This window comes from Strix aluco, chromosome 3 (assembly GCF_031877795.1).
Source record: "Strix aluco isolate bStrAlu1 chromosome 3, bStrAlu1.hap1, whole genome shotgun sequence".
NCBI lineage: Eukaryota > Metazoa > Chordata > Aves > Strigiformes > Strigidae > Strix > Strix aluco.
In genome coordinates, this window is record NC_133933.1 from 87,023,078 (window position 1) to 87,035,410 (window position 12,333).

The 12,333-nt window shown below is 58.9% G+C and overlaps 1 protein-coding gene across 1 annotated transcript; it reads right to left on the minus strand.

Annotated features, from left to right (window-relative positions):
- Positions 1 to 9,118: 9,118 nt before the first annotated feature.
- POU3F2 (POU class 3 homeobox 2) lies at positions 9,119 to 11,385 on the minus strand. The gene has a single exon (XM_074820760.1). It carries the CDS (start codon positions 11,383 to 11,385, stop codon positions 10,054 to 10,056), a length of 1,332 nt encoding a protein of 443 aa, XP_074676861.1. The 3' UTR covers positions 9,119 to 10,053.
- Between the last annotated feature and the right edge of the window lie 948 nt (positions 11,386 to 12,333).

Here is a 12,333-nt window from a genome sequence, read left to right on the forward strand (position 1 = left end):
TTTGTTTTGTTTGCTGCTCTTTTTCTTTTGGAGGCCTTTGGTGATGGTCTGGCATCTGGGATGATTTGCCTTCAGCAAGAACAGAAGCCATTTGGTGAAATGGTGGGATTAGAGACCCGCCCCCCCCGCCCCCCCCTCCAGAAGAAGGGAGCCGGGTGGGGAAGGCGCTGGCAGAGGTGTGCAGCCCTCGTCCCTTTGCCGAGCGGGATGGAGCGCGGGTGGGTGCGCGGGGGGGGCTCCCACGGGCCGCGGTGTGCCTGGCCCTGCGCTTAGACCTCGCAGCAAACTTGAGGGCAGCAGAAGGAGTGACACCGCCCCCACGCAGCGCGGTCGGAACAGCCGAGCCCCACGGGTGTCCCCCTCCACGGGTGGCGGGGCGGAGCGAGGCTCCGCGGGCGCGGGCACCACGCGGGGCCCCTTCCACGCTGCGGAGGGGACGGGGCACGGGTTTGTCCTGTTATCCAGCACGGCACTGCGGAGCTGGAAGAGGGGGAACAGGACATCTCCCCAGTCCGGCGCCTGCGGGGGGGAGGCGAATCGCATCCTCCCGCCCAGCCTTCGGGAGCTTGCGAATGAACCAGGGTTTTCCGCTGGTTTTGTTGGTTATTTTTTGTTGGTTTTGTTGGTTTTTTTTTTTTAATCCCAGACAGACGGCGGGAGAAGCAGCACGTTTAACGCGGGATTTTGATGCTGCTGTGTGTATATTAAAAAAAAAAAACAAAAAAACCCAAACACAACAAACAAACAAACCCCAAAACAACCACCAAAAAACCAGGAAAAACCGAAGGGAAGACAACAAGCCTGCTCGGGACTTTCTTCCCCCCGCGGAGGCACCGCGACCTCTCCGCCGGGTGCCCCGGAGCCCAGCCCCGTCGTCCTTGCGGCCAAGGAGAGGCGAGGGGTCTCGGAGCGGGGCGGGGGGGTTGGGGGGGTGTGTAGTGCTCCCCTGCCCTTCCCCGGGGTGTCCCCGCCGCGGCGGCGGCGGCCGCTGGGGGGCGCCCGCACTCCACGCGTGGCCCCGGCTCCGGCTCCGGTCCCGGTCCCGGTCCCCGGCGGGGGGCGGGGGGGGACACGCCAGGGCCGGGACCGGGGCTGGAGCCGGAGCAGGAGCCGGAGCTGGAAGCGTCTTCCCTGGGCCTCAGCGCTGCGGGCGCTGAGGCCGATCCACGCAGAGAGGCGAGACGAAGCTTTGCGGGAAGGAGAAACAGGACACCCCCCACCCCTCCCCCCCAAAAAAACGCACCCTTGCAAATCCCACTGCTGTCCCCGTCTGGCCCCCGCCCCCTCCCACCTCGGCCCTGGGGGAAACTCTGTCCCCAGCCACACCAGTCGTTTGTCAGAGGCCATGGGAAGCCGTCTCGCCCCTTTGTGCATCTTGCGGGATCTCTCCTTGCATAGGCAATTGGCAAAGGTTAGGAAGGCGTCTTTAGATCCCCTATAATCCCAGTTTAAATATTAAAAGTATAAGCAGCCTAGGCCCAGTATTTACCTATGTAACTCCATAGATTTCCCTCCAGACGTGGACTTCTAAGAATTTACGGGACGGTTTGCGTTTCTTTTTTCGTTTTCTTTTTTTTTTTTTCTTTCTTTTTTTTTTTTTTTTTCCCCCAGCCCTTCCTATTTATTTAACAAACTAGCGGGAAGAGAAAGGGGGAGACACCAACAATAAAAGCAGTGTTTTTATGACCGAGAAGTAGCCAGTCTCCCTGTCTGTAACGTGAGAGGAAGGCGAGATTCCGTCCCCGCCGCCTGCTTTGTCACCGGCTGGGTTTAAGTGGCCGGCACATCAACACAAAAGGCAAAACACACACACACACACACATCCCAAAACTCGACACAAAACCTCTATTGGCTCAATAGTGAAGATGGGTATTTTGATAACGAAATAACCTCTCTGCTCTGGTGGGGTCTGGAAGCCGCTTCGTACCTCCGCCGTGCTTAAAACGGCAACCGCCACGGAAAAGGGAAAAAAAAAAATCCCTCAAGAAACTGTTTAAGAAAAAAAATAAGTCTCAAACGGGATTAAGGTTTTAATTACAATTCCCTATCGAAGTAACATATTTGATGAACCGATCTTATCCATTAATAGTAACCTTAATTTAAAACTTATGAAATAGATTCGCACCAAGTATGTCTCAGACTTCTTTTTTTTAAAAAAAAGGTAAAAAAAAAAAGGTAAATGCTACACCCATAAAGTGCCAAAGCACTAGCAGAAGAAATTGTAAAGAAGAAACGTGCTGCTTTGGCTAGAAATAATTATTTGCGAACGCGGGGGGGGGGGGGGGGGGCGGGGGGGGAGGAATGTCTATCTGGTGGTGGGATCTATAAAAAATGGAAGCTCTTTTAAAAAGAGAAAATAGATGAATGTTTCTACCCGCCAACGGTATCATTTCATCATATTTTTGGCCTGCGCTATATTAAAGAGAAAAACAAGGTAATTGGAACATGCATCAACAGTTTTCCATGAAATAAGAGTTAAAAGAAGTAATAGAACTAATCACTGTCTCCTCAAATCAAGTAGAAAACATTTCAATGCACTAATTAGAGTAATTAGAATAATAAGACTGCCTATATGTGGTAAGACAATGTGTACAAACAACTTTATTTAATGTATACTGGTAATCAGCGATGCGTGCGTGCTTGAATGCTTAGTGCAATAAAATTCACCCCCGTCCGCCCAAACAATCAAATACAAATTAGTTTAATGATTGTGCCTGCTTGAACGTCTTAGAAATCCACAGGCAGAGGGAAATAAATAGCACCATCCTTGTTTGTACGTCTCCCCTACTGACCAAGGAGCTGATGCCTCCATGGACTTGGCAATGAATGACTGTAGACATGAATGAATCAAGGAGGGAAAGGGAATTAATGAATGAGTCAGGCTGGCTAAAAACAAGTCCTAACTTTTAGACGAGCGCCTCTTACAACTCCGTGGACGGGAGGGGACGGGACGGGGAAGAGGAGGGGGAGAGCGGTCTCGCCATCACTTTTACGAGCTGCCTCTGCCCGGGTTTTCCTGCCAGGATTTACCGCCCTGCGAGGAGGAGGGGAAGAAAAACCGGCCGCCAACTTCCTACCGGCCTACTCTCTCTTTAATCCTTAAAAGTGACATCTGTGCGGACATGCCCGGGGGTGCACGGAGCGGCACAGCTGAGCCCGGCCGGGCTGGATATTGCGGGGCCGCCGGCAGAGCCGCAGCCTGGCCGGAGCCGGAGCCCGGCGCCGGGGCCGGGGACGCCTCCCTTCCCCGGCGGCTGCTCGGGCCAGCCCGTACCGCCTCGGCCCCGCCGTGGGAGCCGTGGGGTCCCCCGGGCCGGCCCCGCCGCCCCCCGCGGGGGGGAGGCAGCCCGCCCGTCCCGGCCCGGCAGCGGCTCTGCCCCGGCGCAGGCACTGACCCTGTGCGCGGACGGGGCCAGCCGCACACTCGCCAAACTCGCCCCCTTCCCCGGGGCGAAGGGATCCGGCGCCCCCGGTCCCAGCCGCCCGCCCCCCCGGGCAAGGGAGCAGCGCCCGCCGCCGCCCCTCCCGGCAGCACCGGCAAAGACTTTCGGCCGCCGCCCTCGGCGCATCCTTCGCCCGCCGACGGGAGGGCGGGATCCGACCCCTGCGCCCCGCGGGGGGGTCCGGGCCTCGCGGCGCCGGCGGAGGGAGGGGGTGCGAGGGGAAGGGGCTCCGCGCCGGCACAGGCGGCCTCCCTGGCCCCGTGAAACCCCGGCACACCCGGGACGCTTGGCGGAGTTTCGGAGGTATCGACACGGCCTTTTCAGGGAGGGATTTGCGGTTCGAGGAAAGAGACCTGCAGCGTGGGGTCAGGCCACGGGCTGAGGCCGGGTGCGGCGTGGAAATCCACGCGCTGCGGCTCGGACTCGCCTGCCGGAAAGCCCACTTATTTATTTTATAATTTGATGAGAAGTTGGGTCTGAGAAGGAGCTCTTGCTTCTCGTTTTACCGTTCCTGCTAAAGCACGCTTTGGTTTTGCTGTAACTAATTTCCCCCGGAAAGGTACCCGCTCCTCCACGTGCCCCGACCGCCCGGCCGAGCCAGGGTGAAACTCGCCCTCTCCGGAGCATCTTCCTGCATCCCCGACGACAACCTGGCCATGCCCCGAGCGCAAAGTACCAACTTAGAGCACGCAACTCTGAAAAAAAAAATGCGTTTTTTAAAAATCTTTTCCGTCTCGAGGTAAAAGCCGGAGCAGCAGCCCAGACCCCCGTCCCTTCCGAAACACGAAATAAACAGACAACCCCCGCAGGTGCAGAGGGAGCGGCAGAGCCACGTTTTCCAGGGGGGACCACAACGCCCAGCCTCCGTTTTGGAGGCGGCAGAAGGCCGCCACTGCCCTGTCCGCCCGCCGAGAAGCCGCAGACAGTTTCCCCCCAGCTCCCACGCCCCGGCCCCGCAAGGCGCTGCTCGGCTCGGGCTGGGGGGGACCCACGCCCCGTCTACGCGACCCTCCCCGTGGCTTTGAACCCAGAGGTTTAAGCCGGACTAAGCCCCAGGCCGCCCGCCCGCCGGTGGCCGCTTTCCCCGGCGCCGCCGGGGCCCAGCGCCCACCGGGGGCCGTCGTCCCCCTGGCCGGGTGGGGTCACTCCGGCCTCTTCCTCCCGCACCGGAGAAACCCCGCACCGACGGCACCGGAACAAAGAGCCATCAAACCCTCAACCACGCGGCTCGGGACAGCTTCGGGGCCCGGGGCCGCCCCGGCGGACAGGGTCAGGCAGCCGGGTGAGGGCGGTTTCCTCCGGTGCAGCAGCCGGAGGAGGAGGGGTGGCCCGGGCTCACGCTGGGGGTCGGGGCCGAGGCGGGGGGGTCGAGGGGGGGCAGGAGGCCGGGAAGGCGCAAGCAGCCGGGCCCGTCCCGCCGTACCCCCGTGGGCCGGAAGGTCGCCCGGGGGAGCGGGCTGTGGTCACGGCGGGGGGAACCCCGATCTCCCGCCAACAACACCCGAGGGAGAGGGAGAGAGACGACGAGGCGGAGCAGCGGGCGAGCGGGGCCTCTGCCCCCGTCGGGGCTCTCGCAAGTTGCCCTGCCCGAGAACATCACGCGGCGAGGTCCTGCACCCCGGCCTGCCCCGCAGCCTGCGGCGTTTGCCGCATTATTTCCCCTTTCCGCCGCTCCTCTCTGTCCGAGCCTCGGCGGCCCTTGCCCGCCCTCGGAAGAGCTGGCGGGGCTGGGCGGCGGCGGGAGCTGCCCGGGCCTCTCACCCCCGCGGAGCCGGGGACACGGGGGAAGCAATCACGACTCAAGGGCCCCGGGATACGCAGTGTCCTCCCGCCTTCCAGTTTCGGCCTCCATCAGAGGGACCGAGCAGAGGAAATAGAGCTTTTGTTGTTGACATCTGATCTACGACAGGGACTCCCTGCTGGGAGTCAGGGTGGGGGACCCCATGGAGCTGCCGCGCACCCCGACAGCCACCTGCAGAAAGCGCACCCTACGGATGCTCCTTTCCCCCCGCCTCTTTCTCTTAAAAAAGAGATAGAAGGAAAGAGGGAAAACGACGCCCCAGCCGGCCGGCCTCCCCGCCACCGACCGGGGAGGAGGAGCGAAGTGTCTCCTCTCCGGTCAGCCTCTCGCTGGGCGAAGAGCCCCGGGGGAGCAGCCCCGGGGGCCTCCGCAGCGGGCGGCCCAGCCCCGAGCAGCGGCGGGGAGCGCCGCCCCGCCACCGGTTCCCGGCGGCCATCCCCGCGGTGCCGGGCCTGCCCCGCCGCCGAGCAAGACACCGGCCACCCGAGTCACCTCCTGTCCACCCGACAACGGGAGCGCTCGCCGATAGCAGGGCCCTGTCGCCAAAGGCGCGATATTCCCCCGGCGCCCACCCGAGTGTCCTGCAGAGGGCAGAGGCTGCCCGCTTTCCGCAGCCGGCTCCGCGGGCTATTGACCAAGGACTTTTAAATCCATACCCGGCTTCAACATTTTACCCGTCAGCACGTCTGCGGTCACAAAACACTTCTTCTTTCTGTCACTTCTCTTCGAAACTATTGATAAGATCATTTAGCTGAATCTGTTCGGGATGAGTGTAATATTGACTAGGAGTTAGAAAAGATGATTAAATCTAATAAGCCTAGAAACTATGGTGAAGGAGGAGGTGGGGGGGTGTGTGGGAGAAGAGCAGGACATTGCACTTAGGAAACGGAGCCAGCCGGAAAGGACTCGAGCACACCGCCGCATCTGCGAGCACCGCTCAGTCTGATGGCGCTCGCCAGCGCGCCAGCCCCGCTGATCCCCAGCCGGGACCCCCTCTGGGTAAAACCGACCGGGTCCTTCTACACACGGAGCCGCAGACGCCCAACGTGAAAGCCCCGGCCCTGCCGGTTGGGTGCCGCCGCCGCGGGCCCGGGGCCCGGCCCGGCCCGGGGAGCCCCCGCCCGCCCCAGGGGTGCGCACCCCGCGGAGCAGCCGGATCCTTCCTCCCTATTTTTAACAGTACTCCCCATAATTAAGCCCCGCCTTTTTGTTTTCTTTCTTTCTTTTTTTTTTTTTTTTTAGAAGTCAGACCTTAAATTATCAAAAGGGAACGAGGAGAGGGAGAGTCTCCTCTCCCCCATGCCTTCCGCCAGAACATGCAACTAACTTGAGGAGCAGATCTCCCCACCAGTATCAAAAGCAGGACACCCCTACCCGCACAGAAATCAATGCTTCAAAACACACGGCTGCGGTTCATCTGCGGAGAGACACAATGAACGCAGCTCCTGAGGCTCCCCTTCAAGACCCTGGAAGTTATGAGCGTGGAACCTCTCGGTATAGGCATCAAATTTATTCCAAAAATTCAAGGAAATATAAAGGAATGGCGGTGCTTTTACACAGAACTCAACTCAGTATAAGTACTGGGGTGTTCTCCCTCCAAATCTCAAGAACTATGCAAATCTGTGCTATCTTTAAAAATAAAATAAAGATATTTCAATAATTAGAACAAACTATGAAGGTATTGTGCATTTCTGTTTTATGTAGATAATAAAATATTACTTTAACATAAATATATAAGGATCTCTGCGTTTTTATTTTTCCCCACAAGCACATCCAAATGTACCAAAACAAAGTATTTTTAAAGAGACTGAACCAAAAAAAAATTACATCCCATATAGATTTTGTTCACCTACTCATTTAAAGCTACAGAAAAACAGTTTCCAGAACCTGTTTGCTTTAAAAGAAATAAATATACATTGAGGCAGGCCACTTAAAAATGATATGAAAATATTTCCCTGGGTAGCATTAAAAAAAAAAAAAAAAGAAAAATAGACAAAGAAAACATTGAAACTATTTCTGCATTTCAAAGGACAAATATTAAACATATATACATAGTGGTAAGGTTTGCGTGGTAACTTTTTTTTTTTTTTTTTTTTTTAGTAAACCTATTTGGAGTTTGAGACTTTTCTCAAACATCCTCTCGACTCCGTTTTCTGACCTTACGCACGTATTAATAAGTGTCTGAAAGTTCATTTCCTCCCTTTACCACTGGATCTGCCCTGATCTGATTCACTTCACTAGGCGCTAGTCCTCAACACTTTAAATAACAAGCAGCTCAATACATCAAAAAAAAAAAAAAAGAAAAAAAAAAAAAGAAAAGAGAAAAGCTTGGTGCCCGTATCTTTGTAACAATTGTTGGAAAACTAGGAAAAAGGCTAATGCATGTGCCTCTTAGAAATCATCATCTGTCTTACCAAGAAGAAAGAGAGAAAGAAAGAAAGGGAGAGAGAAAGAAAGAAGGAAAGAAAACCCAATGTCACAGGCGCTTTAAAAGACAATGAGAAACATACTCTAAAGCCTTAGCTACTGAATGCAATATTTATAGGAGAGTTCTGCGAGAGAATGCTTCACTGTTTTTTCTCCATAATTGTCCAACACTCAACTAAGTAAACTTTTAGATTATAAAAATGCTTTGTCTATAGCACCCCTTTGTGCTGACTAAATGATCCCTTTATGAATTTATAACTATCATAGTTTAAAGTTCCTCTAATGTATATGCATAGCTGTGTGTGTGCATAAGTACACAAACACACGCACGCAGACACACGCACATACATGCGCTGCTCCGAGGTCCCGCTCCTCTGCTTCCCTTTAGAGCTTTTTGTTTTTCTTTTTTTTTCTTTTTTTTTTTTTGTCCCCGTGGGTTTTTCTCTTTTTTTTTTTTTGGAAAGTTAACCGTTTCCCATCAAGATAATGTCACGAAATGCACTTTAAAACTATTAACAAAGGGGGGAAAAAAGACGGATTGAAAAATGGCATATTTTTTTTCCCACTTCATTTCATTCCCCAGTGAAAGACACAAGGCTGCCCAAGTTAAAACTGGTCCTTTCCTTCAATAAATTATACCGCAGTCTGACCAAAGGGGTGGAGGGCGGGGGGGGGGGGGGGGGGGGGGGCTAGATACGAATAGAAAAATAATAAATACGAAAAGTAAAAGCGAAAAACAAACGCACACGGTCTCTGCGGAGAGGAGGGAGCAGCGTGGGTTTACACGCAGGTGTAGGCGCCCGGGCACCCCCCCCTCGGGCCCAGCAGCTCCTCGGGCTCTCCCTGGCTCTGCCTTGACGCGAAACTGCTCAATGAAAGAAAGTTTTGGGGGCTGACATCGGCACGGGCTGCCCGGGCAGTGGAACCGGGGATGCCAAAGGCACGCACGGGGAGCCTCGGGGGGAGGAGGGGAAGGGAAGGGGGCTGGGAGGGGTGTGGGGGGGTGGGTGAAGCTAAATAATCCCCTTTCCCTCTCAAGGAAGTGCCACTTTCTCCGGGAAATCTGTTGTTTCGTCTCCGCCTTTCCCACACTGGGCCTTGCTCGCCCGCACTGACACAATCTGGAAGGGCTGCACATATTTTTTTCCTCCCCCTCTGGCTGCGCCTCGGCCCCCGGACACACTGCCTGAAAATGAAGTTTACTTTGTCGATTTGCATTATTCTCCCTTCTCCAAACTCGACTCTTGCCGTTGAAGGCGTATATTAAGCAATTACGAGAGTCACGTCTCTGGAGAATGGAAGCTGGTGGTGCATATATATGTGTATATATAGAGATTATATATATGTGTATATATGTACGTCTATGCACGCATGCATATGTATACATACATACAGATATACGCATCCTTTTTGCTACGGTAAAAGGAGAAAATAAGCGTTACACATATTTAAGAAGACTCGTTTATAACAAAAGTTCACATATACACATAAAGCAAAGGCTAAAACACAGTAACATATTGTAGACCGGTCACTGGTTGACTAACGCTCACCGTGGAAAATGCAAGTCATTTGCAAAATTAAGGTCGGAAAGGAAGGGAAAAAAAAAAGAATTTGTTTATGTAAACTTCGATTTTCTTGCAGTGCAAATTGGTACGGTTAAATACTGTCTACATCAAAAGGGATAGCTTTTCCTTTCTCTTCTTTTTTTTTTTTTTTTTTTCTTTTTTCATATATTCCTACAGGGGATCCACAGAAAATAAACACAGCAGCATGTGCCAACACCGAGCGACATTCCACAATGCAATCTGCCTTTGTGTGGCGGGAGGGGGCTGCGGAGGGGACCCGAAGTGGCTGCGGCCCCCCCACCTCCCCCCCACCTCCCCTCCCGCCCCCTCTCCGGCCGGGCAGCGCCGTATTTTTTCGCCAGCGAGGAAGGGAGTTTTGTGCGAACCGCTTCGCCCTGCGCCTGCCCTGCCGGTGCCTGCCTGCCCGCCTGCCTGCCTGCCTGCGCGCCGTACTCACTCCACTCCGGTGCAGGGGCACTCGCCTGTAAAGGTCAAAATACAGCATCGCACCTGCTACCGTCTAAGGGACAGTCCGGTGCAGGTGCTTTGTCTGTCTGTCTGTCTGCTGTGATTCGCGCTCGCCCTCTCGCTCGCTCGCTTTTTGTTTTGTTTTCTTTTTTTTTTTTTTGCGCGGTTTTTTTGTTTTTTGTTTTTTTGTCTTTTTTTTTTTTTAAAGATAGGAGAAAATTAAAAAAAAAAGAAAAACAAAAAAGAAAAAAAGGAGGACAATCAAAAGTTGGGGGAAGGAGAGGAGGAGGAGGAGGAGGAGGAGGAGGAGGAGGAGGAGGAGGAGGGGCCGGGCGCCCCCGCCGCGAGTTCACTGCACGGGGGTCTGCACCCCGTGGTGCGGCGGCGTGTCCCTGCTGGCCCCGTACACGTCCTCGGCGCCCGGCAGCGTCCCTCCCGGGGGAGTCATGCGCTTCTCTTTCTGTCTCCTGTTACAAAACCACACTCTCACCACCTCCTTCTCCAGCTGTAGGCTGTCCGCGAGCGAGGTGATCTCCTGGGCGGAGGGCTTGGGGCACTTGAGGAAGTGGCTCTCCAGCGCGCCCTTGACGCTCACCTCGATGGAGGTGCGCTTTTTCCGCTTGCGGCCCTGCGCCGCGATCTTGTCTATGCTGGTGGGGCTGCCCGAGGAGGAGTCCGCCTCCTCCAACCACTTGTTCAACAAAGGCTTCAGCTTGCACATGTTCTTGAAGCTGAGCTGCAGGGCCTCGAAGCGGCAGATGGTGGTCTGCGAGAAGACGTTGCCGTAGAGGGTGCCCAGCGCCAGCCCCACGTCCGCTTGGGTAAATCCCAGTTTGATGCGCCGCTGCTTGAACTGCTTGGCGAACTGCTCCAGGTCGTCCGAGGTCGGCGTGTCCTCGTCCGAGTGCGGGTCGTGGTGCGGCGGCGGCCCGGGGGGCGCGGCGGCGGCGGCGGCGGGGGGCGCCGGCCCGGCCGCCCCGGGGTGGGGGCCGTGGGGCGGCGGCGGGTGCTCGGGGCCGTGGTGCGGCGGCCCGGGCGGCCCCGGCGGCGGCTCCTCGTGGGCGTCGCGCAGGCCGTGGTGGTGCAGCGCCGGCTGCGCGGCGCCCAGCATCCCGTTGACGGTGAAGCCGGGCGGCTGGGAGTAGAGCAGCCCCGCCTGCGCGCCGTTGGCCGCGGCCATGCCGGGCGGCAGGTGCGCCGCGCCGCCCGCCCGCCACGCCGCCGCCGCCGCCGCCGCCGCCGCCGCCGCCGCGTGGTGCCCGCCGCCGCCGCCGTGGTGCACCAGGTGCGGCGCCCGCCCCGGCGGCGGGTGCTGCGGCGGCGGCGGCGGCGGCGGCGGCGGCAGCTCGTCGCCGCGCCCGCCCGCCTGCACCACCGCCGGCTTGATGTCGGGCTGGCCCAGCGCGCCCGCCGACCAGGGCGCCTCGCCGCCGCCGCCGCCGCCCCCGCCGCCGCCGCCGCCGCCGCCGCCGCCGCCGGGGCCGCCGTGGGACAGCGCCGCGATCCACTGGTGAGCGTGGCTCAGCGGGTGCCCGTTGCTCTGCAGCGCGTAGTCCGCCTGCACCAGGGCGCCGGCGTCGCGGTAGCCGCCGCCGGGCTGCATGCCGCCGGGCGGCTCGGCGTGCACCATGGGGGAGCCGGAGGCGAGCAGGCTGTAGTGGTTGGAGGCTGCGGTCGCCATGACTCGCCGAGCCGCACTGATCGCGCCGGTTAAAGGCGCCGCGCATTTGACAGCTACTTTTTCGCCTCGGGCGCCGCGCGGCGCCCGCGCCCCCCCGGCCCGCGCGGCGGGGCCCACTGCGAAGGCACGCGCGGCCGCCCCGCCCCGCCGCCGCACACCATTGGCTCCCCGCGCCCTGACGGACGCGGGCGCCCCTGGCGACCGCCGCCGCCGCCGCCCACTATTGGCGCGCCCCGCCGGCGGCGCCCCGCCCCCCGCCCCGCCCCCGACCGCCCTCTGGAACCCAACTCCGAGGGGGAACAGGGCGCGGGGGAGCGGCGGTCGCGGGGCGGGGGGCGGTGGCGGCGGCAGGGGAGGGGAGGGGAAGGGAGGGGAAGGGAGGTGTGGAGCGGGGGGGGGGGGGGCTCCGCCGCCGGCCCCGCCCCGCCACGCCCCGCCCCGCCCCGCCGGCGGGAGGCCGCCTCCGCCGCCGCTCTGCCCACCGGCTCCTGTTGCTCGCGGCCCGCCGCGGGTCTCTACGCGGAGCCCAGCCGTGCTGCCCCGGGGCGGCCGCCGCGGGGCGGGGGAGGCCCGTCCGCTCGCCCGCCCCCAACTTTCTCAACCGGGCCGAGCGCAGGCAGCGCCGCCCCGCAGCCCGCCCCGCCTGAGGGGCCGGGGAGCGCCGCGCCCCCGGGGGCGGGGAGCGGGCCGCCCCCTCCCTGCCCGCCAGCCCCCGGGGCTCCCCGGAGCACGCCGCTCCGCCGGGAGTGTCGGGGCTTCGCACCTCGGCACTGCGGGGTGGGGGGCGGGTAGTGCTCGGCTTGTCCCGTCCCAAGGGTTCGGGGTGCCTGCGGGTCCGCCCCGGCGGCGCTGGCGGGTCTGCATGGGTACGGAAGATTTGGGGGGCCGGGAGGGGGGCGGATGGAGAAGGACTAAAAATTAGGAAAAAAAGGGGGATAGGGGAAAAAA

Bases quoted from the DNA above. Each gene is read 5' to 3' on its own strand.
- POU3F2 (XM_074820760.1), bottom strand. From the start codon at position 11,385: ATGGCGACCGCAGCCTCCAACCACTACAGCCTGCTCGCCTCCGGCTCC.